Source organism: Pongo pygmaeus, chromosome 1 (genome assembly GCF_028885625.2).
Source record: "Pongo pygmaeus isolate AG05252 chromosome 1, NHGRI_mPonPyg2-v2.0_pri, whole genome shotgun sequence".
Lineage (NCBI taxonomy): Eukaryota > Metazoa > Chordata > Mammalia > Primates > Hominidae > Pongo > Pongo pygmaeus.
The window spans coordinates 186,534,354-186,556,710 of NC_072373.2; the positions used below are offsets into that span (position 1 = coordinate 186,534,354).

At 52.0% G+C, this 22,357-nt stretch overlaps 1 protein-coding gene across 2 annotated transcripts; it reads right to left on the bottom strand.

Moving 5' to 3' along the window:
* Positions 1-392: 392 nt before the first annotated feature.
* IPO13 (importin 13) lies at positions 393-21,576 on the bottom strand. 2 transcript variants are annotated; one of them, XM_054436934.2, is made up of 21 exons: positions 20,445-21,576; positions 17,987-18,723; positions 11,647-11,787; positions 11,398-11,539; positions 11,123-11,289; positions 10,784-10,904; positions 10,550-10,697; positions 9,941-10,122; positions 9,831-9,857; positions 9,505-9,639; positions 9,211-9,354; positions 7,787-7,867; positions 7,104-7,241; positions 6,855-6,951; positions 4,224-4,322; positions 3,792-3,844; positions 1,511-1,577; positions 1,370-1,428; positions 1,133-1,222; positions 650-831; positions 393-560 (listed from the first exon to the last, which is right to left on the bottom strand). In XM_054436934.2, the coding sequence occupies exons 1-21, from the start codon at positions 20,526-20,528 to the stop codon at positions 464-466; spliced, it is 2,991 nt and encodes a 996-aa protein (XP_054292909.1). In that variant the 5' UTR covers positions 20,529-21,576; the 3' UTR covers positions 393-463. The 2 variants fall into 2 exon arrangements, with proteins under 2 accessions (XP_054292909.1, XP_054292917.1); XM_054436942.2 differs by lacking the exon at positions 4,224-4,322 and having other exon boundaries at positions 20,445-21,468.
* Positions 21,577-22,357: the final 781 nt, after the last annotated feature.

Below are 22,357 nucleotides of genomic sequence, written 5' to 3' on the forward strand. Positions count from 1 at the left end.
CCATTCTCCCAGGTTAGCATGGTAGCTATGGACTAGATCCACCTTTGTTCAGGGCAGAACAATGCAGGACAGAGCTAGAGGCCTAATATTCAGCGGTGTTGATTAAATAAATGTATGCATACATGCATGTTGGGATTAATTTAATGGGGATGGGGGGGTTGATGACACTACTGCAACCACCCCACCCCAAGGGCAATGACAGTATTCTGAAGGGCTCCAGCCTAGGTGGCTTGGCTACAGCAGTATCTCTTCCAGTCTGGGAGCTAGAGGGTGTTCCCACCATTCCCTCCCAAGGCCTGGGTCCAAGCATCCTCCCATCCTTCCCCCAGGCCTTCTGGACCCAGGCTTTCAGTTAGGTGGTGGTGATAGCAGAAAGGAGGCAGAGACAGAAGTGAGGGTCCAGGTTTACTCTTTGGGAATAGGGAAGGATGAAGAGAAGGGGTGGGTGGGATGGGGGCACCCCTCAGTAGTCAGCTGTGTAATCTGTGCCATGGAGACCCCGGCACAGCAGTGTGAACTCCTTCACCATCTCTTTCACCCGCCTCTTGTTCACTCGCTCACTGAAGGAGAAAAGGGAGAGCAGGTTAGCACCAGCCACCACCACTGCCCCCTCTCTGCCTGACCCCAGGCCCACCCCAGCTCTGCTCACCGAAGGATCTGCTGGCTAAAGGTATCCTTCTGTTCAGGGCTGAGGCGGGCAGAGGGGAAACCAGGTGGCTGCAGAGCCTCCTTGATCCACATGCTCAGGAGGCTGAAGCAGTGCTTGTTCAGGGCGAACAGGATGTCGGCAAAGCAGTCCATGAGGCTGCGGGAGGCCTGGCCCCCAATGGCCTGAGGGAGAGGGGTTCTCAGCACACCAGGGTGTTGCCCCTTCTGCCCCTTCTGCAGCAAGAATGCCTAACTGCCCCAGGCCCTCTGGACAGTTCCTAAGCCAAACTGCACATCACAGTGAGCGCTGCTTTTTGAGAGCCAGCTGATCCCCACAGCAATCCTAACAACTTTCAGCCATTTAATTGAAGAAGAAACAGAATCTGAGAGCTTAGGGAACCAAAGGCTCAAGCCTCCCAGAAGGCCAGCTGCCTCAGCAGTGAGGGGCCCTCACCCCCATAAACCCCCCTTTGCTCCATCTCACCTCCAGCACTGCTATGAGCAGCATACGACCGTCTTCCTGTACCACCTTTCCCACAGACTCTACTTCCCCACACCGAGGCAGCAGCTCTGTCTGCAGAGGATGGAGAGGCCCATCAGCCCAGCTCCTTCCCACCTCTCCCTGAGGACAAGACCGGTACACCCCAGCCCTACTGTCTGGAGTCCTGGGCAAGGCAGGGCACTGCGGTGGCAGTGGGTCAGGGTTCAGCATGGGACTCACAAAGAAGCCACAGGAGGCCTTGACAGTAGGTGCCTCAGGGAACTTGAGGGCCAGCACAGCTGTGGGAGAGGCAGAGGCAGATCAGTTTAACGATCCTTCTAGGGGAGCCCCAGGCCCACCTGTCCATCTCGCCCCACTTACCACACTGGAACACAGCTTTGACATCCAATCGTTCACACAGGAACAAATCTGGCTTCCGCTTCAGAGCCTGCAGGAGGTGGAGCTGGTAAGCCCAGCCCCAGCCAGCTCCAAGGACCATCCCCCCCACTCACCTGCCACCCCAGCCCCCAACTTCACACCTCACAGGTAGAGGCTGCCAAAACCAGCTACCCAGCCATCTCTGGGGGACCCGGACCACCTCAGAGTTCAGTAGGTCAGGTGAGGACAGCTCAAGGGATGCTATGTACATGTATGTGTACATGAATGCGCAGGTGTATGTGAGAGAGGTTGGGGGTGGTGATCATAATGCAGAAAGTTTGGGTTCCAGACACCTTTCCCTCCCCCTCCATCAGGGCCAGATGTCTCGCAGGCTCTAGGTTGCCAGCAGTGACTTCATGTTGATTCACAGAGGGAGTTAAGCACCCCAGGTTTGTGAACAGGGCAGCAGGAAGAAGAGATGACAGCCAGACAGGGAGCCCTCAGCCCAACAGCACTCCTCCCATGTCCCTCCTGTATTCCTGAGGCACCCTCCAGCTCCTGCTCAAGAAGAAGAAAAGTATAGCAGGAGCCTTGGCCCCATCTTTCACCCAGGGTACCCTGTGTCCAGGCCCTCTTCGGCCATACACAACCAAGGAGCCAGTGCTGCTGTGGGTGAGGGGGAAGAGATGAAGTGAAGGGGGCAGATGGCCTGCCCTGAGTGGTACCAGGACATGACTGTCACATCCTCAGGTCACAGGAGATGCTCTGCACAGCTCCAGCCATCCTCAAACACTGCTGCTCCCCAGCAATGCCCCCAGTGCATACCACATAGACCTCTACCCTCCAGCCCCTCACATCCCCTCTACCCCCCATGTTTACTCATGTGCAAACACCCCCACATGCACCATCACTTGAAATGCCCTCCTTACATACTTCTGTCACACCCATAACATACACACACTCTCCCCATCTGGAACACACCCTCATTACACAGTCATACACCAAACACCTGCACATCCCCAAACCATGTCCACACACCTACACCCTCATCCTTCCCACAGTCCCCCTGTGCACTCTCCCAACATACCCATCCACAAATACACATTCAGACACCCTCCCCATCAAAGATACACCTTTGAAAACACCCACACACATATCCATCCAGGCTCAGAACACTCCCTATTCTTCCCTCCTCCCACCCTCCCCATCCCCCAGAAACTAGACTTGTAAGAACTGTGCCTGCTTTTGCTCACTATCATATCCTCAGTACCTAGCAAAGTACAGCATGTATCACACACTCAATAAATATCTGTGGAATGATTAAGCAAAGAAACACTCCATTTACCCCAATTCACAGGTTAGGGGGTCTGCGTGCTAGGATCCCCTAACACACAGAAGCCGCCATCACACTAACTTCATACCCCCACAGCCCAACATGCATCTCCAAACCATACTCTGATACAGACATACCAATGCCACAACATACACTCCTATCCTCCGTAATATACACTCTGACAACCCAACACACACACACCTCCAACACACGTCCACGCTCTAAATCCATCAAGGCCTAACACATCAACAAACAACACAAAACACACATCAACATACAGCACACATTCATCCCAGCACCCAACACAATTCACATACTACTTACAGGTGATTTCTGTTCCCTTCCCAAAGCAAACTCAAAACATACAAAATAAGGTCTCACACATTGAAACACATACAAAATGCAAACACATCCTAGCGTGGAGCCCGCACTCCACCTCCTAGCAGCAGCTCAACCTCTCCAACAGCCCAACTCTGGGCTCCACCGCGCACATTCCTCTTCAGCCCCTCGCTTTGGAGCTGCTCCCGGCCTACCTCTCAGGAGCAGGCTGGGGGCACTGAGGCAGGCAGTTCCCGGCAGGAGCACGGGGACAGTGAACCCCAGACCCTTCAACTCCAGCCCTACCCGTGAACTTCTTGGGCAACAAGAAGCTGCTGGGCGCAGTCACCACCCCCTCCCTTTCCCATTCCCCACCCGACGCCAGCCCAGCTCCCTCCCTTCGGGATCAGCCTCTCCCTGGTCTTTGTAGAAGACTGAGCTAGTGAGGCATAGGGGCACTAAAGGAGGATGTTGGGTTGTCAACTTCCACGGAAACAGATGAAGAAACTCTATTCAACTGAACAGAAAAAAAATTTGTCAACAGAAAGCTAAAAATAGGCTTAAATTGAATTTCAACATAAGAGAAAGAGAAAGAGAGAGAACAGAACGTGAATGAATAAAACTAAAACACACCTGTGCCAGGAGTTGCATAAATGAATCAACAATATCAGGATGATCCCTGGGCCCTAAAATATAATAAAGATGGAACTTAAGAAAAAATTATACAAACAGCAACTCAACCTCATATAGTTATGTGGGACTGAGTGCCTGCAGGGAGACAGCGTGGGGGCACATGAGCAGCAGGAAGCAAGATAAAGAAACAAAACATACAAAAACCATGAACTGGGAGAAGCCCAACAGAAAGAGACGGCAAAGTGAAGGACGGGCCTGCCCCAGCTCCCTCCAAGGGGCCTTCCGCCTACTCCCCACTCCTCCTCAGGCCATCCCCTCATGTTCCCTTGGTACTTGAGCAATTCTAGACTCCATATAGCTGAAGAAACGGCCACCACACTTACTGTGGCCTCTGGCAGGTTTGGGTAGCCCTACACTGCTCCTAGCACATACCTCCCATCAGCCAGTCATCGAAGAGGAGAGCTGGGATGGCGGTGGGGGGTTGGGGGAGGTCAGTCCTTGGTATCTCCTTTTGAGGTTTATCTGAGGGCCCTAGAAAGGCCAGGGCATCAGAGCCTGAGTAAGTGCCACCTCACTTCAATGGCCTTAGGGCTCTTGGTCTGGCAAAGGAAAATAATCTATTCGGTCCACTTAAACCAGAGGACTCTTGCTTAGGTAGGCCAGTGCCCAGCATGCTCTGGAGATGGCCTGGCAAGTCACTGGCAGGGCCCAGAGGAGGAAACAGCATCATAAGGCCAAAAACAAGAGCCCCACCCCAGCAAAGCTCCTCCACATGGACACGGACTCTGCAGAGAGCCAAGCTCAGGGCTGAGGACTAGTTCCCATCATCTGGACATGCCAAGAAACAGGGAAAGCAGTCAATACGTCATCCCATGGTCCAGTAGGAAGGCAGAGCCCGAGGAAGGAATGGCTAAGATTAGGATGGCATAACAGGTATGGGAGCCATCCTGTCCAGCGAGACAACCAACAAGCCCAACGTATATGATGTTGGACACTGCTGCCTCCAGTTCTGATTATTCCTGAGGCAAGAACATGGCATGCACCTGGAGCTCCTACCCAGGCTTCTCCACTCTCAGGAGGATGTGGTACAAAACCATCTGCCTAAGACACCACTAAGTAGCTGTGTGATCTTGCGCAAGCCACAAATGCTCAGTTTCCCCATCTGTAAAGCAGATAATCTCTGCCCTGCTTCCTTCTCTAGGCTATGAAGAGTCACCAATAAATAAAGTCTGTCCCTTTGGTATCTGAACCCTGAGTTATTTAAGTCCTAGAAAGTGAGGCCCAATGTGCACCATGCAGGTTTGATATTCAGCAGCCACCCTGCTAGAGGTGGGCCAGACAATGAGAAGGAAAGGTTCCAAGGGCAGGGAGCCCTCCCCCTCCTTTATTTAACAGTGTCTGTGGCCTGCTGTATTCTGGCCTCATTCTGGACACTGGGGATGCAGAGAGAAGAAACTCAACCCTACCCTTGAGGGGCTTAAGTCTAGTAAGAGAGACAGACATGAAAGCTGGTTATTGTGTGTGATCAGTGCTGTGTCAGCAGTGTGTATGGGATGCAGTTTCAGTACATTTAGAAGCACCCAATTCTGCCTCAGAGAGAAATGACTCTGAGAAGTGATGCAGTCTTCCTCCTTTCTAAGGCATGAAGGAGTGAGAGTTCACCCAGTAAAGGGCATAGGACATTCCAGTCAGAGGAGCAAGGCACAGGGATCAAATGGGACACGGTAAGGAAGAGGCAGTGTGGCTGGAATGCTGGAGTCATGAGGACATTGGCAGGAGAGGACATTAGAGGCATGCCAGAGCCTGTCATGTGGGTGGGAATGGAACAATAAGCTGAGGGCAATGGGAACAACGAAAGGGTTTTAAGCCCGGGATGACAAATGCTCAGACTTGTGTTTTTATGAAGATTATAGCTGCAGTGTGCAGAACAGATTGGAGAGAAGGGGAGATGCCAAGAAAACCCACTAGAAGGTTGCTGATAATCCAGGTGAGACCCTAAACTGAGGCAGTGGCCACGGAGGTGGGTAGAAGTGGACCAACTGAGAGAGAATCAGGAGTCAGGATCAATGGGGCTTGTCCCAGATTGGGTACAGGGAGTGGGAGAGGTGGAGTTGAGGATGACCACACCAGGTTTCTGGTTCAGTTTTCTCCCCAGTTTGGACCTACTCCATGGCCCACAGAAACAGAGGCCAGGATCATGAGACCAGGCACTGAGGATATGAGCCGCGAGTACTCTGGGCACCAACCGAGACCCCTGGTGAGCCTCAAACCTGTGACCACGAATCCAGGCAAGGCTCATGAGGCTAGCTGAGCAGTGCTGTTTTTTTGTTTTTGTTTCTCCAAATTGGAAGCCTGGATTAGACAACACGAGAAGCCTGAATGAAGCCCCTGCTCCCAGCTATCTCAGGCAAAGGGCCACAGTGAATAGAGGGCTAGGACCACAGCCAAAGGTACTTGACTTCTGGCCTAGAAAGTACTAAGCCTCGATGCAGGGAAAGGAACCAGCAGTCTCTGAGTACTTCACTGTGCAAAAGCCCCTGAGCCAGAGGCCCAGAAGATGTGACTTTAATACTTGTAAACAATCATTTCAAGTATATGGTATCTCCGTTTCACAGATAAGGAAATGAAGGCCCAGCAAAGGTAAGTGACTTGCCCAAGGACACACAACTAGTTGGTGGTGATGAACTTAGAATCTAGGTCTAGCTGACTTCAAAAGCCCGTGCTCTTTCCACTTTTCATTATATCCCAAAGTAAAGGAGCCAGCCTAGTGCCCCAAGTCCCTCAGAGCCTCTGCCCACCTCCCACCCCCACCTCCTTCTTCCATATCCAGGCTGGCCCTGAGCCCAGCAGGCCAGCAGAAGACATCATTCACCCTCTTATCCACTTCAACCTAAGGTTTCAACTATTTATAAGGTGTTGTGCTTGATCTCACAGGTTTCCCATCAAGTCCCACGTGTGACTCAGGGGACAGAGAAGAACAGAGTGGGCAGCTTTGGCTCCCCATTTGGGGAAGCAGAGGCAGTGGCAGTGGCAGCAGCAGCAGAGACCCTGGTCAGGACCTACCTTGCTGGAAGAGAGTGAGTGTGACGGAGGTGACGAGCAGGAAGAGGGCCTCAATTGGGGGAAAGTGGGCAGGCTCATGAGCAAAGATGTGGACCAGCTACAAGAAAGCAGGGAATGCTGGTCAGCTGAGAACCAGTCTCACCAGGACAGGGCAATATCCCTGGAATGCAAGTGGGGACCCCAGCCACAGCAGCCATCTGACCCACCCCAACCCAGGGTCAGGATCTCTGCCCCAACCAGAAGGCCCACCTGTCGAGTGAGGTCAAGAGCAGAGGCCTGGGGGATGGTGCTGTACATCCGACCCAGCATCTCACACAGCTGTGGCACCATGGGGGCAAAGTCATCCAGTAGCGTCTTAACAGACTTCTCAAAGATAGCGCACACCGCCTTGGGAAGAAAGCAAAGGGGCCCTGGTCAGCAGGTCATGACTGGCTGGAACAGCGCTGAAGCCCTGCACAGAGGGGGCCTAAGATCGGGCCCTTACCTATAAGCCTTGCCTGGGCCTGCAAACCAAGGAAGGTAAGCAAGTCTGACCCTCACCCTGAAAGGCAGGGGGCAAAGGCCCTTCACTGAGGGGCACAGGATGTAACTGTGGAACTTAACTCCTGCGACTTACATCTCTAACATTTCCTCTCAGGGAGCAGCAACAGCAACAAAAACCTGAATTGAAAAGGGACCAAAGGCAGGTCTTTGGTGCTAAAACAGATGTCTGACTGTCACTCGACCCTAATATTAGAGTCCTTACGTTAAGCACTTCTCATGATATTGGGGAGTTCTAAATGTCTTCCCAAAAGATTCCTTATCTCTATGGGGCAGGATTCACCTCCTTGTTTTCTCCAAACCATTGTAAGCTGAAGTGTGGCAGTAACATCTTACCCTGCTACACCTCTGAGCAGTCACTATGGGAGCGGAGGGCAAGGGTCAGGGCTCACCTCCACAACCTGGGCATCATTCAACCATTTGCTCAGCACCTTCTGGATAAGCTGGAAGACCTGCTGCAGCACCACCACCACCTGAAGGCACAGGAAGAAGTGAGGCGCTTCTGCTATCCATCACTGTGACCCACTTGAGGAGGACTTGGTGGCAGGGAGGAGGGGAGCAGTTCAGACCTATTACCCTGGAACACACATTGAGGACCCAGGGCATGGGACCCCTGGGGGAAGAAGTGGTTTGCTGAACTCTCTTATGAATGAAAAAGGAGTATATCCTGAATTCTAGGGATCATCTCAAAGGAAGCCTCAAACTGCAAAGCAGAGATATCACAAGTGCTTCATAAGGTTACAAAAACTTTGTAAACTTAAAAAAAAAATCTCTCCCTATCTCTGCTCTGTAAAACCAAGGCTATGGGCTAGCCTCTGAAGAAGTGGAGATGCTGTCTCCTCCAAATAGGCTTGAGGTAGGGAGACCCAAGGAATGCACAGATGCAGGCTTAAGCTGCTCTCCCAGCTTATGGAGGAGCAGAGAGCAGACTGAGGTCCTGGGAGGTAACGAAAGGCAGGATGATGACTACCATGTAAAGAAGCAGCTCTGCGGGATGACAGTGGCCCAGGTGTGGTCTAAAGCCAAGAGGCTAACTGAAACTGGGTTGGGGAGTTAAGCAGAGAGGCCAGGATGCCCATGGCTTCCTTTTCTCCTGGAGAAATCCAGGAGGGAGTTCTGGGAACAATGACCAAAGCAGTCCCTTATATTTGTAAAGAACTTTACAATATGCAAACTACCTTCACTTAAGACCACATCTACTATCCAGCACAGTTCTATGAATTGAGTAAGCCAGACATTTCAATGTTCATAGTTTTTAATGGGAAGCTGAGGCTTGCCCCAGATCAAGCAGCTTGTAAGTGGTCACCCCAAAACCTATGCCCAAGCTTACCACAGGACTTATCACACTGCTTTGTGACAATCTGAGCAACCTGAATTTCCTCTACACTGGGAGCAACTTGAAGGCCAGAACTATTACATGCAGAGGATGTAATAAGCATCCTTAGTGCCCACAGGGGACAGCAAATGTTGAAGTAGAAGGCCCTACAGAGCTAGGGGTTGAACAGGGGCCCATAACAACATCACTTAAGGGTTGAAGGATATAACGTCAATGTCCCTCATGGGGCTGAGGAATCTCAATGACATCACCCTAATTGGGCTAGGGACAAGGACAACATCACACACAGAGTTGAGTGAGATAATGACATTGCTACCTACAGAGTGAGGCAATTATAGGTCATTCATGGAGTCAGAGGACCAAACATATCATGCCCACGGGGCAGGGAGAACAATGACAACATTACGCACAGAATTGAAGAGTGACAATGAGACTCCCACAGGTGGGGGTTGGGGGGATGGCAAAGACAATGTCACCCACGGGGTTGGGTCCCTGTGGCACTGGCAGCTTCCGAAGCTCGGGGCCTTCATGATCATCCTCATGATGACTGATGTCCAGTGTGGTGAAGAGGTTGGAGAGAAGCCCCAAGATGTGAACAATGGCCAGCTTGTTGGAGGGATTGGGCTGCAGGGAGAAGCAAACCAAGCTCCAGATCTCCCAGCCCCAGTTTGGTCCCCAGATCACTGAGCCTCAGCTCTGAGGGCCAGCTCCAACCTCACCCCTCATCAGCCACAGCATCTCAGTACCGCTCCCTGGCCCCCAGAGCTCACTCACTATCTCCTCTGCCAGCTTCTCCAGTTGCTGGACATAGGGTGAGATAAGCGAGTGCAGGTTCTTAAGGATCTCCTCCACTTGAAGAGCTGACAGCAGGAAGCCCAGCGCCTGCATCAGCCACATGCACTGGCTTGTCTGTGGGGCAGAACATGGATGGTCAGTCCTGGCCACATCTAGTTGCGGGGTAGGAAGGAAAATGAGCCTCTTGGGAGAAGAAAAACAGAGAATAAGGGATAAGAGGAAGGGGAAGGCCAAAAAGCAGGATTTCAGGGCTAAGTGATTCCCACAAGACCCCCAAGGAGACCCCTAGAAACTTTGAGCCGCACCTTGTGGATCTGTTTCATCAGCACATCCTGCGGGGAGAAAGAAGGAATGTAGTATCAGCACAGTGCAGAGTGTGCTCTGAGGCCCAGCACCATCCAGGGCCCCTGCATACCTGGGACACAGCCACAATGTTGGCAGCATAGGGAGGCAGGTCATACTTGCACTCTCGGCAGATTTTCTTGAGGGTGGACACAGAAGAGACAGAGAGCTCAGGATTGCCTAGGGCATGCAGTACCAGGGGCAGAACACTGTTGATCATGACGGGGTGGTCAGCCAGCCATTCAGACAGAGCTCCTGGAGGAAGGAGGGAGACAGGAGGATCTTTGAGGCAGGCCAGGCTGGCTTTGTACCATGTCTCTGAGGCAAGCAGAGTTCCTGGCAGGGTCAAGTTGCAGCCCCAGCACAGAGCACTGCTCCATTCACAGGACATGTGCATGTGCATGCTGAAACATGAACCTTAGAGCTGAGAAGCAGGAAGGGGTTACTTAACAGAGGCCCAGTACTGCTGTTTCACTGACAGTAAACTAGCCTCACTGAATTGCAGCTCAGTGTGCCATCAGATGGACCCCCTAGATCTGCCAGTTCAGTCAGTTTGTTACAACACTGATTGTGTGTAGGCATGTGGCTCTCCCATTCTGGATAGGATCCGGCATGCTGGCTGTGGCCAGGGTCGGGTGCTGTGGCTCTGGGAATATGGTCATGGGTGTGTGCCAGGTCTCACCAATGGTGAACATGACAGTGTCTGCCAGCTGCACGTTGCTGATGCTGATCCGTGGGATGAGGCCAATGAGCCCAGGCACCACATCAGAATAGTTGACGTCAATTGTCTCTGCGATGGATTGGAAGCCGTAGAGGAGGGCCTCTGTGTGCTGGGGAAAGAGGGTGCCACTGGCTTGGATGAGGAGGAGGGTGTGACAGGTCTGGGAGGGCTGAGGGAATCAGGCTTAGGAGGTACCTGCCAGGAGTAGGGCTCCTCTGAGCTGGTGAGCAAACGACCCAGCTTGTCATAGAGGTTGCTGAGCAGTTCGGCCCCCAACATCTCATAGACATACATGAGCGTGTCTGAGATGTCCACCCTGAGAAGTAGATGAAGGCCTTTTATACTGCCTGGATCCTGACCCTGGATCCTGCCCCCAAGCCCAGGAGCCTACCCCAGTACCCCCACAACTCTGCACCAATGCCTAGAAAATAGAAAGGAGCCCCAAAATTCAGAAAGCCTGGCCTTGGGCCCCTTCCCTCATTGCCTTCATTATTTCTGGACTCCATTTTAGAGGAGTTGGCCTGCTACCATCACCTGTAAATTCGGAACTGCTCCTTCTCGTCTGAGGACCAGAATCCATATTCCTCATCAGAAGGGAACTGGGCCTTGTGCAGAAGCACATCCACCAGCTGGAAGTAGACTGGCCGGTACACCTGCTGGTATACAGCCTGCTTCTCTGCCTCAAAGGATAGAATATCATCCTGAGAGAGCCAGGGAAGAGAATTAGCCACCTCACCAGCAGCCACAGAAGCCCATGATCCACCTTCTGCCACCACAGCCCAGTCCTACCGGAGGCCACACAGACACACCTGCAGTGTGTACCAGAAGGTGAGGGTTAGGGAGCTGGTGGTCTCATTGACAGGATAGTGGCCAGGGATGCCTGTGCAGAACATAATCATGTTGACGAGTGCCAGGAAACTCTGCCAGTGCTCTACTTGGTCCAGCAAGGCCCTGGGGAGGAGAAGACATAGTCAGGTCATTCTGCCTCTCCAGGGACTTGCAGAACCCCATCTCTTAGAGGGCCCTGCTATCCCACCCCAAGCTGCTCCACCCCTTACCGGGAGTGGTTCTCGCCCAGGGCCACGGCGATGCGACAGATGCCATGGGAGGTCTCCATGTCCCCATTCTGCACTGCCTGCCGCAGTTGTTCCTGCAGACCCAGCACCAGCGGGATGAGTTTCAGGAGTGTGTTCACGTACCTACAGGCAGGAGGTGAGAAAATCCATCAGAGCTCTCTGCTCACCCCCACACTGGCTTTAAGAGAAAGGCATAATCTCCTTGTCTTCCATCAAAGCTCCCCTCCCCTTATCAAATCCTAAGCAAGAAAAGGGTCAGGGTCTACATGGCAGATTTGATGTTCCCAATGTTGGGAAGAACCTTAGGTCAGGGACCCCCAGAAGAACTCTGAGAAGGACGTATGAGAAGGTCGGCATTATGGGTTGAATTGTGTTCTCCAGTTGGACTGAGAGCTGATTCCGGAATGGGTTAAGTTTTTTTTTTTTTTTTTTTGAGATGGGGTTTTGCTATGTTACCCAGGCTGGTCTCGAACTCCTAAGCTCAAGAGACTCGACCTCCTGCTCAGCCTCCAGAGTAGCTGGGATTACAGGTGGAGCCACCATATCCAGCTAGGTTACAACTTTTGGGGAGGTTGAGATGAAGTGAATATATTTTGCATGTGGTGATAACATGAAGTTTGGGGCACCAGAGGGCAGACTGTCATGGGTCAAATTATGTCCCCACAAAAAGATACATTTTTTGATAAATCCTAATCCCCAGTACCTCAAAATGTGATCTTATTTGGAAATAAGATAATTGCAGATGAGGTTATACTGGAGTAGGATGGACCTGAACTCCAATGTGACTGGTGTCCTTATAAGAAGACATCCATGTGAAGACAGACATACAGGGAGAATGCCACGTGAGGACGAAAGTAGAGAGTGGAGTGATGCAGCTGGAAGCCAGGGAACACTGAAGACCGCCAGAAAACCACAGAGCTAGGAAGAGGCAAGGACGGAGTCTCTTACAGGTTTCAGAGGGAGCACAGCCTTGCCAACACCTTGATTTCAGACTTCTATCCTCCAAAATTGTGAGACAATTAATTTCTGTTTGGCTTTAAAGTCACCTAGTTTGTGGTACTTTGTTATGGTAGCCGTAGGAAACTAACACAGTCTGTCAGGGGTGATTGAACAATTGAACAAGAGTGGGAGGCAGAAGAGTAAACACAGGCTCAGAAGCCCTGATTTAAAAAAAAAAAAAAAAGACTTTGGAAGGCAGCAACAGCTCATGAGAGCATCAATCCCTGCCATCCGCTCCACCCTCTACCACCAAATCCCAACTCTTGAGGAGTGTGGTGGCAGCAGAGAGGAAGAGAAGTAGATAATGAACTCAGAGAGAGCTACCAGGCAAAACAGACAGGACTTGATGACTGACTGGATATGAGGAAGGGGAAGAATAAAGACACCTCTCAGGTCACTGGCTAAACAACTAAGTAGACGGTGGAGCTATTTACTGAGACCTGTGGGGTGAGTAGCGGGGAATAGTAACACCTTTAATGGGAGGTGGAAGGTGATAAGCTCAGTCTTAGACAAGTTGATTCAGACACCTGATAGGTTATGCAGGTAGAAGCATCTAGAAAGAGTTGGATATAAAACCCTGAAGCCCAGCATAGAGGTTAGAGCAAAAGCCATAGATTTGAGAGTCATCAGCTAACAGCTGGTAATTGAAGCTACGGGAATAGATGAGAATTACCCAAGAAGAAAGTGTTGAATGAGAAAAAAATAAGAGGGTCCAGATCAGAGCCCTGAGACACAATGATCTCTAAAGGAGAAGGACAGATAGCCCAGTATAGAAAGGGGACTGAGAGAAGCCTGGCTCAGCCCACTGGACCCCTCTCCAGCACCTTGGTCTGTGGAGATGAGACTAAGCAGAGGAAGCCACACTCTAACAGCGGGGATCAGATGCTTGGGACCCCTCTGTTGTCAATCATAGTGTCACCATAGCAATCTATGTTAGGGAGTCAGGGACTGAGGATCCCAGAGGGAGTTCTATCTGGACTTGCCCCAAGCAGGTTGCTAGGTAGTAGCCTCATATCCTTGGTGGGAGGATGAGAAGGACAAAAAGAGGCAACTAGCCTAGGGACATCGGCCTCCTTCTCCACATCCCCATTCTGGTAGGAAAAGTCATCCATGCCAGGATATCCCCAGCCCAGAGACAGCCCCAGGGGGTGCTGCCTGGAGACAGCCGGGATAGCTTCAGTCTCCTGACCCTGACACGGGCTGCACCACCAGACAATGGGCATTTTCAGGCCAGACTCTGGCACAAAGAGAAGCGGCAGGGCCAAGGCTACGGCCCACAAGCTCCTCAGCAGCTGAGATGGGTGCAGGAGGTAGCGCTCTACTCCCATAGCTTCCCACTGTATTCTAAGACTCCTTCCTCCACCTGCCAAAGTTCACGCAGATGGCAGGGTACTCGGTGAAGGTTCTTAATTTGTCTCATCTGAGCCTCATAATAGGACAAATCAAGGATAATACAGCCTCAAAGCGCTCAGTGTATCATATCACTCAAGGTCATACAGCAACTTAGAAGCAGAATCCAGGTTGAAACTGCCCCTTAAACTGCTACAGGTCTGCTTTTCTTTCAGGGCCCAACCAGAATTTCCCCAAAGGATTTATGTACGTCTCAGCCCATATCTCCAGTCCTAACTGATGGAAGCCCCCAACAGCCTGCCTAATTCACTTTCCCTCCCTCCCCAACTCCCAAGGAAAAGCTTTTCCAGCATTAAAAACTAGTTCAGGAAAAAAAAAAATACATTTCAAAGGAGAGAGCCAGGAAGCAGCTGTGGAGGAGCAGGAAAAGGGTGACTTGAGTGCAAGCTCAGCCAAGGGGAGGGCCAATGTCAGGACACCTGGGGAAGGCGTGCCTGGATGACCCAGGAGTCAAAGTCACTGAAGGTGACTTTCACAAGCCAAAGGTGGGAAATTAGACTGGGTAGAGCAAGGGTCAGGCTCGGATTCTGGGCTGGATGCAGCTCACCCATGGGAAGAAGTTCTTGCATAAATTTCCTACCACCTAAGCACCTGTGTCTGCGACCTGTGAGTGGACAGAAGAACAAGTCTGAGGTCCTAGAGGTTTCTAGGTTTAGGGGAAGGAGACAGGGAAGATGTCTTTACGACCACAGCTGAGGGTGGGTTCAAGAGGCCTGGCTCCAGTTGGTCAGTTCAAGTAGCCGAGGCAGGGCTGCTGGGACTCCTCTGCTGCTGCTCACACGGAGCTCAGCCCAGACCTGCAATTAGAGCTTCGCTTCAGGAGCAGAGCTGAGAAAATGGGGAGAGTTGCTAAGCAACCAAGGGGCTGCAGCCAATGGGCGCCAAGGAGGCTGTGGGTTACCTCACTGGCTCCTTGCTCGCTCATTCGTTCAGAGGAGAAGGGGCATCAATTACCTGCCAAAGCCCTTGAGACTGGCTGGGCGGGTAAACTTGGGTGTATCCGAGGACACCTCACATCACCCACACACTTGCCCTGATCTGTTTCCCTTAGTCACCAACTGTCGGAGCCCACCCAGCACTTGAGCTTCAGGCTGCCAAGAGAGGCCTTGATCTGGGACTAGGTATCCACCTTAAGCTGGAAAGCCTGGGAAGCCAGGGGATAGGTATCATAATAACTCCCAACACAATAATGAAACCAAATACTGGCAACTGCTGTTTACAGAGTATATAGGAACCATGCTAAAAGCTTCACATTCTCTTATTTAATCCTCATACCGAAACAATCTTTTATTTTTTAAAATCAACCCCAATATTTTGTTTAAAGTTTTAAAAGGCAGTGGTTAAGCACATTATCTATGTGTGTGTGTGTGTGTGTGTGTGTGTGTGTGTATGTATCATATATATATATGTATGTATACACACATATATATATATACGAAACCAACTCCTTTTCAAATTTAGCCACTGAACAACTAGGCACACTTTCTATTGCATGATTCCAGTTCTACTTCTTATGACCAATACTAAAAGTAAACAGCCTTAATCCATTTAATAGTAACTATGTTTCTCTTTTAAAAAATGAACAGTTGGCCAGGCATGGTGGCTCATGCCTGTAATCCCAGCACTTTGGGAGGCGGAGGCAGATGGATCACCTGAGGTTAGGAGTTCAAGACCAGCCTGACCAACATGGCAAAAACCCGTTTCTACTAAAAATACAAAAATTAGCTGGGCATGGTGATGCACGCCTGTAATCCCAGCTATTCTGCAGGCTGAGGCAAAAGAATCGCTTGAACCTGGGAGGCGGAGGTTGCAGTGAGCCGAGATTATGCCACTGCACACCAGCCTGGGTGACAGAGGGAGACTCTGTCTCAAAATAAATAAATAAACAAACAGTTACCATTAACTGATCACATAAAGTATAAAGGTAGAACATATACACACCGTTCCCATTTTAAAACATGTAACGTATCAATAACCCAAAGGTACAAATGCATGCTGCTGACCATCCCAACCCTAGCAGAGACCACAAAAGAACTCCCATTACTCAAGGGGTCAAAATATTCTCTACCAAACACCAGGGGCAGGACTTATGCACATTATCCTATTTAAACCTTTACAACTCTGTAGGGTTGATATGATCATCCCCATTTTATTGATGAGGAAACAGAGCCTTAGGAATGGCTTACCCAAGATTTCAGATCTAATAAGTGAACCATCTGGGATTCAAACTTAGATGTGACTAATGCCAAGGCTTGAGTCATCAGCCACTCTTCCATGAAGTCTCTTTCAATGGTTTTTCTTTCCAATTCTGCCAAGGGTCCCAAAGCCCCATCTCTGAAATGTCAGCGTCAGGACCTCCAGTCTCACTTTTTCTAATCCAGCTCATACCAAAAGTCTCAGTAGGCCATTTTCTCTGCTTATAATCCTTTAATATCTTTATATTCTCTTCAGGATGAAGATCAAAATCTTAAACTTGGCCAAGGTCCTGCATGATCTAGGCCCAGGTCTCCTATAACTCTGGTCCTTAAATCCTGCTGTCTAATCACATCTAATGATTTACAGATCACCAGACCCTCTGGGCTTTCACCCTTCCCTTGCTTGGGCTGGAATGTCCTCCCCATCCATCACTTCCATCTGGCTAACTCTTACACAGCTGGGTTGTCACTTCCTCTGGGAATCCTTTCACAGCCCTCAGACTCAGTGAAAGCCTCCTCTGGGTTCTTCAAGGCCCCTGCGTTCTCCATCAGAGGATTCATCATGTTGATTGTACTTGCCATTCATGTGTCCACTAGACTGTGAGCTCCTGAGACTGAAGCTAAAGCATTTGTCTCTGTGCTCCCAGAGCTCAGCACAGGGCCCAAAACAGGACATGCTCAATGAACATTTGCCAAACACTTCACTACACTCACTTCTTTAGGGCCCTTGAATATATCATGATGCTGCCCACAAGTCTTTGCACCTGCTGTGGTTCCTAAAGCCTAGAACAATCCACCTTCCTCCCGCAATCCCTTCCATCCCCACCCCTCCCAACTCAGGCAACTCCTACTTTCCTCCATTCACAAAATATCAAATGCTACCATGTGCCAAGCATGGCACAATGTGACAAAGTAAAATGACAGAGTCCCTGTCCTCACAGAGGTGAGAGAAATCATGTTATGAGCTAAGAAGGAAAAATACTGGGATCTCTGAGGTAATATAACAGAGAAGATCAAACTTAGCCTTAAGAATCCATTGAGGACTTCCCTATGGAAATGAAGTTTAAGCTGAGGCAAGTTATCAAGTACATGTGATGAGCCAGAGGCTGAAAGGAACATGGGACATTCAAGGAATTAAAGAAACTGTGTGAGAGTGTAGAGAGCAAAGAGAGTAGCATGAGATGAGGCTGGTGATGCCATACTGTGCAGCACCATTATGAGTCACATTAAGGATTCTGAGCTTTAACCTAAGAGCATTGAGAAGCCACTGAAGGCTTCTGATCAGAAAGATTAGATCCCCATTTTCAAAAGATCACTCTGGCTGCTGGGACAATGAAGGGTACAAGAGTGAGGACAAACTCTACAGTAATCTGGGGAGAGAGATGATGACAGCTTGGACTAAGGTGGTAGCAATGGAAATGGAAAAAAATAGATTTGCGATATGGTCAGCAGGAGAACAGCCAGGACTTGGTGACTAGTTGAGAGAAGGAAAAGAGAGTCAAATATTTTAATTGAATAACTGATAATTAGTTGTTTAATGTCTGCTTCCCTGTCTGAACCATGAGGACAGGGACCATGTCTTCTTTGGTTCCTTGCTGTATCTCCAGCATAGGACCAGGTATCAGTACACATTCAATCAACGTCTATTGAACAGATGGATGGATGGATGTGTGGCTGGCCAAAGAGGCTGTCTTCTGGGCGAGTGGGGACTAGCTCACCTCTGGGCATCAGGCTGTGAGATGGCATTCACAATGGCCTCCACACTGCTGTCGAAGAGCTCCGAGTCCTGCAGAGCAGCGAAGGCAGCCTGAATGAGCGCCTCACAGTCCTGCAGTGGCACCTCCAGCTGCACCCAGCTGGAGAAACACTTGAGCACCTTCTGACGCACACAGCTGGGTGAGCTGGGCTGCTGTAGCAGCTGCTCCAGCAGTGGGAAGACAGCCCCACATTCCACCGCCAGGCTGGTTCGCACCAGGCCTTTGCGGTACTGGGGTAGGCGACTGGTCTGGAACTCCTCAGGCAGCACTGTCAGCAGCTCTAGCAGGGCTAGGCAGCGGCCCTGACCATCCACTGGTGAGTCCTCAGCCTGGAAGAGTCGTACCATATCTGCCACAGCACATGGCCAAGCGTCAGGCATCATGCTGAGAGCCAGTGAGGCCAGTGCCACGCACAGCCGAGTCAGTACAATCTTGGAGCCACTGGCAAAGCGGGTGATCTGGGTGAAGAGCTGTGCCTTTAGGCTTTCATACTGGTCAGTGGGGATGTCACTCCAGTAGCGAGAGATCTTGATGTGAAGAGCACTGGCCCCAAAGTACTGGATCTCTGGTACTTTGTCAGGCTGCAGTAGCTGCCAGCTGAAGTGCCAGGCCTGTGGGGAGACCTGGGCCTGCATCAGCCACTTCTGAGCCAGGTTCTTGTTCTCAATGTTGGGATCATAGTAGAGCTGGTGCAGCGCCTGCAGGACAGCACAGGACTGAGCAGGTGCTGGCCACTCTGGATCCTGCCAGAGCCCAGAACAGAGGCATGACTTGGTCCTGCAAGGCTGCTCCCTCTCCCTGACTGGGGGGCTGAGCAGGGAGAGCTCAGGGCTCTGCAGTGTTTCTCGGGCCTGGGGTCCTGCTGATATCTTGAGAGCCTGAACCTGGCCCATGCTCTACCATATCCTCTTCTCCTTACAGCAAAACATTATGGGTTCAGAGAGGGAATCTCCACATGAAAGCAAAAAAAGAGGAGGCTGATCTCCCCAAAGGGGAGGCACTTGAGGGCAAGGCCCAGGTGGAAGGAACAGCTTCACAGGGATGAAGCTAAGTCTGAGAAGGGCATGGAACAGCTTGAGGGGACTTGACCCTCCCAGGCACAGCTGCTCCCATCACCTCCAACAGCTCCTTTCAGCTCCCCCAGGATCATCCCTAGGTCACTCCAGATGCTGGCACCAAAGCCAGTGTGAAATCAGAGCAGGACTAAGACTTTTGCCAGGCAGCCCTGGGGCACAGACATGCTGGAGGAGAGGGTGAGAACACTCCTCAGAGGGCACATGTCCAACCAACTGATCCAGAGAAGCCTTGGCCATAGCTGCAGCCCTGGCAAACACCTCGCCTAGTGCTCTCCACTAGCAGAATCCCCAGGGTCTCAATTCCAATGGGACTTTATGAAGTAAGAAAACAGTGAGATTTATCTCCCAATAGCACATGGAACAGTGCGCCACCATGCCAACACTGCCCTGCAGTGTTGGCCAGGACCCCAACCCCTAAGCAGGCTCCATCCAAGTAAGCTTAGCTCTATTTGTACCCCTGACAGCCAGTTATGGCCATTGGCCCTTGTTTGGCCCCTCAGGGATGCCAAAGCAGGCAGAAGAGATGCATCCTCGTTGTTTGTTATGGCAAACGGAGGTTAAGGATAACAAGTGAACATCATTCCCTGCTTTCAAGTAAGGGAGCCCCATCTCCCCATTCATCCCAGGGTGCATGCATTCCTGCATTTCAGGTTGTAGGGAGCAGATACAGAGAAGAACCAAAGAGGCAGTTCAGAAAGATGGGCTGGGCAGTGGGGGAGCCTGGGAGGGCCATGGCAGGGAGGTATGTGGGCAGGCGAGTAGGGAGGAGCCCTGTAAGGCTCCCAGCAGGGCCAGGACCCTTGGACTCAGCACAAAACAAAGGGAGACAGCCCCAGGCCTGCCTGCTCAGGACTGGTCTGGCTTCCATCCAATAAAGGAAGGACCCTTCTCCAAAGAGCCGAAACAACCCAGATTGTTTTAGTTCTAGATTATTTTCTGAGCCTTTGGCTCAACAAAACCAGGTCCAGGATGGTTTGGCATCAGTATAATTCCAGGAGACTGAGCTGCAGGTCTCCTGGGTTCCCAGTTTCCTACTGCACTGCTCATGCAGTTCCCATGGAGCTGGAAAATAGCCAGTCTGGAGGGAAGGCTAAGTCACAGCACCCTGAAGGGACCATCCCAAGACCCTAGAGTATCTATCCACAGGGGACCTGCCTGTAAGGAAAGACAAAAATAGCCCATTAGGGCACTGCAATACTGCCTGCCCAGAAAGACAGCAAATGCCAGGTGCTCTGGGGGCACCATACCAGCGGGCACCCAGCCCAGGCCTGAGCTCTGCCATCAGTGACAGTCCCCAGAACTTCTGCTCTGTCACTGGAGTGCCCACCCCAGAGCCCTCATACCTTCTCCACGTTCTCCACAGTGAAGTCCAAGGCTGGTGCTGCTCCAGCCCCTGCAGCCCCCGGCTGCTCCTCCCGCCGTTCCATCTTTGCTCCCTCCCTGGCAGGGAGGTGGGCCCTGATCTGTCTCCTGCCCCAGCCCCTTGGCTGCTGGCCCCCTGCTAGACCCCGGCTTGGGTGCCCAGGGAGTGGTGGGGTGAGGGGGTGCCCAGGGCGGGCATGGCTGCCGAGGCCTCCCCACCTCGTTTGGGGGTGGGAGGCTTGCCAGAGACCAAAAGCGGTGCTCTTAGGAGACCCAATGAAGGGGTCTCCGAGGAGGGAGCCGTCAGCGAGGAGCTCTCAGGCGGGGATCCTAGTGGTAGGTAACAGCTCTGTCCCCAGAATCTGTGTGGAGGGAGTCACAGGGGAGGGAGGCCTGCGGGGGAAACCGAGTCCCTGGCTCTTGAGGGGTCACAGGGTCGATGGCCTGTACCCACAACACCCCCTCCTGGGTGAGCTCTCGGGTGCTATGAAGAGGTCATGGGGCTGGAGGGTCACGGGAGAGAGAGCCCTTCGTGGTTACGGAGGCGTCCAACGAAGCGCGGAGATGCAGCTCCGCTAGTCTGGGGCGAAGAGTCCGTGGAGTTGAGGGGCTGTGGCAGGTCCCTTCCGTTCGGCCTGGCCCGCGCTGTGCTCACCGCCCAGCTACAGCCCCGCTACAGGCGCTGCCTCCGCCCCAGTGACTGACAAGACAAGCCAGGCCGGCCGGGACGGGGCAGGGACCTCGGCAAGGCGCGGGCTGCCCCGAGCGCCTGTCCTCGGCACTGCCAACTCAGGCCCCCACTCCTGCCAGTTCTGGCTCGGCACGGCCCGGTACAGGCCGGCACGGCCCAGCGGAACTGCGCGGAAACTCATTCCGGGTCCTTAGCCCTGTCCTCGCGCCAGCCCGCGCTCCCCTGAGCAGGCGGTGGAGCGGCTCGCCGCCCCAGGCCGCGGCCGAGTCTAGGCCCCGCCGCTGTTCACCCTGGGAAATGTAGTCCGTGTTGCGCCTAGCCGGAAGGCGGCGCCCTGCGGAGGAGGCCGGGAGCACGTGGGCTGGGGACCCGCAGAGCCCCGCCTGTCCTCGGCCTACCGCTGCGAGCAGGCATTCCGGGTCAGACCGGCGCGCGGCGCTGCGGCCCATCTCCTTAGTAGGACAACGTGACTCGAGGGGCCGGAGGACGGAGGTGGGAGCCCGGGCTAGAGGGTGGAGGCTGGGGAGGTTGCCTGGTCACGCTGGCGCTCCGCTGCGGGGGGCATCCTCCGGCCCAGCAAAGGTGCAGCCTGGGAAGAAGGCGTCAGCACCACCCAGAGAAGAGGAGAGGGGACTTGGCACGCCTCAGGAAGAAAAAAAGGAAGGCTCTCGGGACCACCCAATAAGCAACCGGGAAACCACATACCATGGACAGTGCTCGGGGAATTTCGTAAGGTTTTTGGAAGTAACTTTATGTGTAACTAGAGTAAGAATAGCTTACATTTAAGTGCTAGGAGCAGGACTTTGCATACCTTAGGTTCAGTTTTCTTAATAGCTCTGGGGTGGGTATTTTTATTCATCATTTTCAGATGAGATGAGGAAATCGAGCTTGGGGAAAGTTAGGCTTATCTTGCCCCGGCACACAGACAGGATGGCAGACCCTGCCATAGATCTGGTCTGCCACAGGCCCCGGTAGTTCCTGCCTCTCACCCCTCCAGTTGTATTTTATTGTTTATTAACCCCTGCCAGCTACCCTAGCAGGGAAGAGGAAAAAATTAAAAGTGCAAAGAGCGCCGTAGTTTTGTTCAAATGGAGGAAGCTGGCATTGGCAGTAGCTGCTGAGGCCTGAGAAGGTCCATGAAGGCTTCCTTGAGAAGAGAAACTTGATCTGAGCTTGAAGAATAGAGAGCCTGGGAAGGAGAGG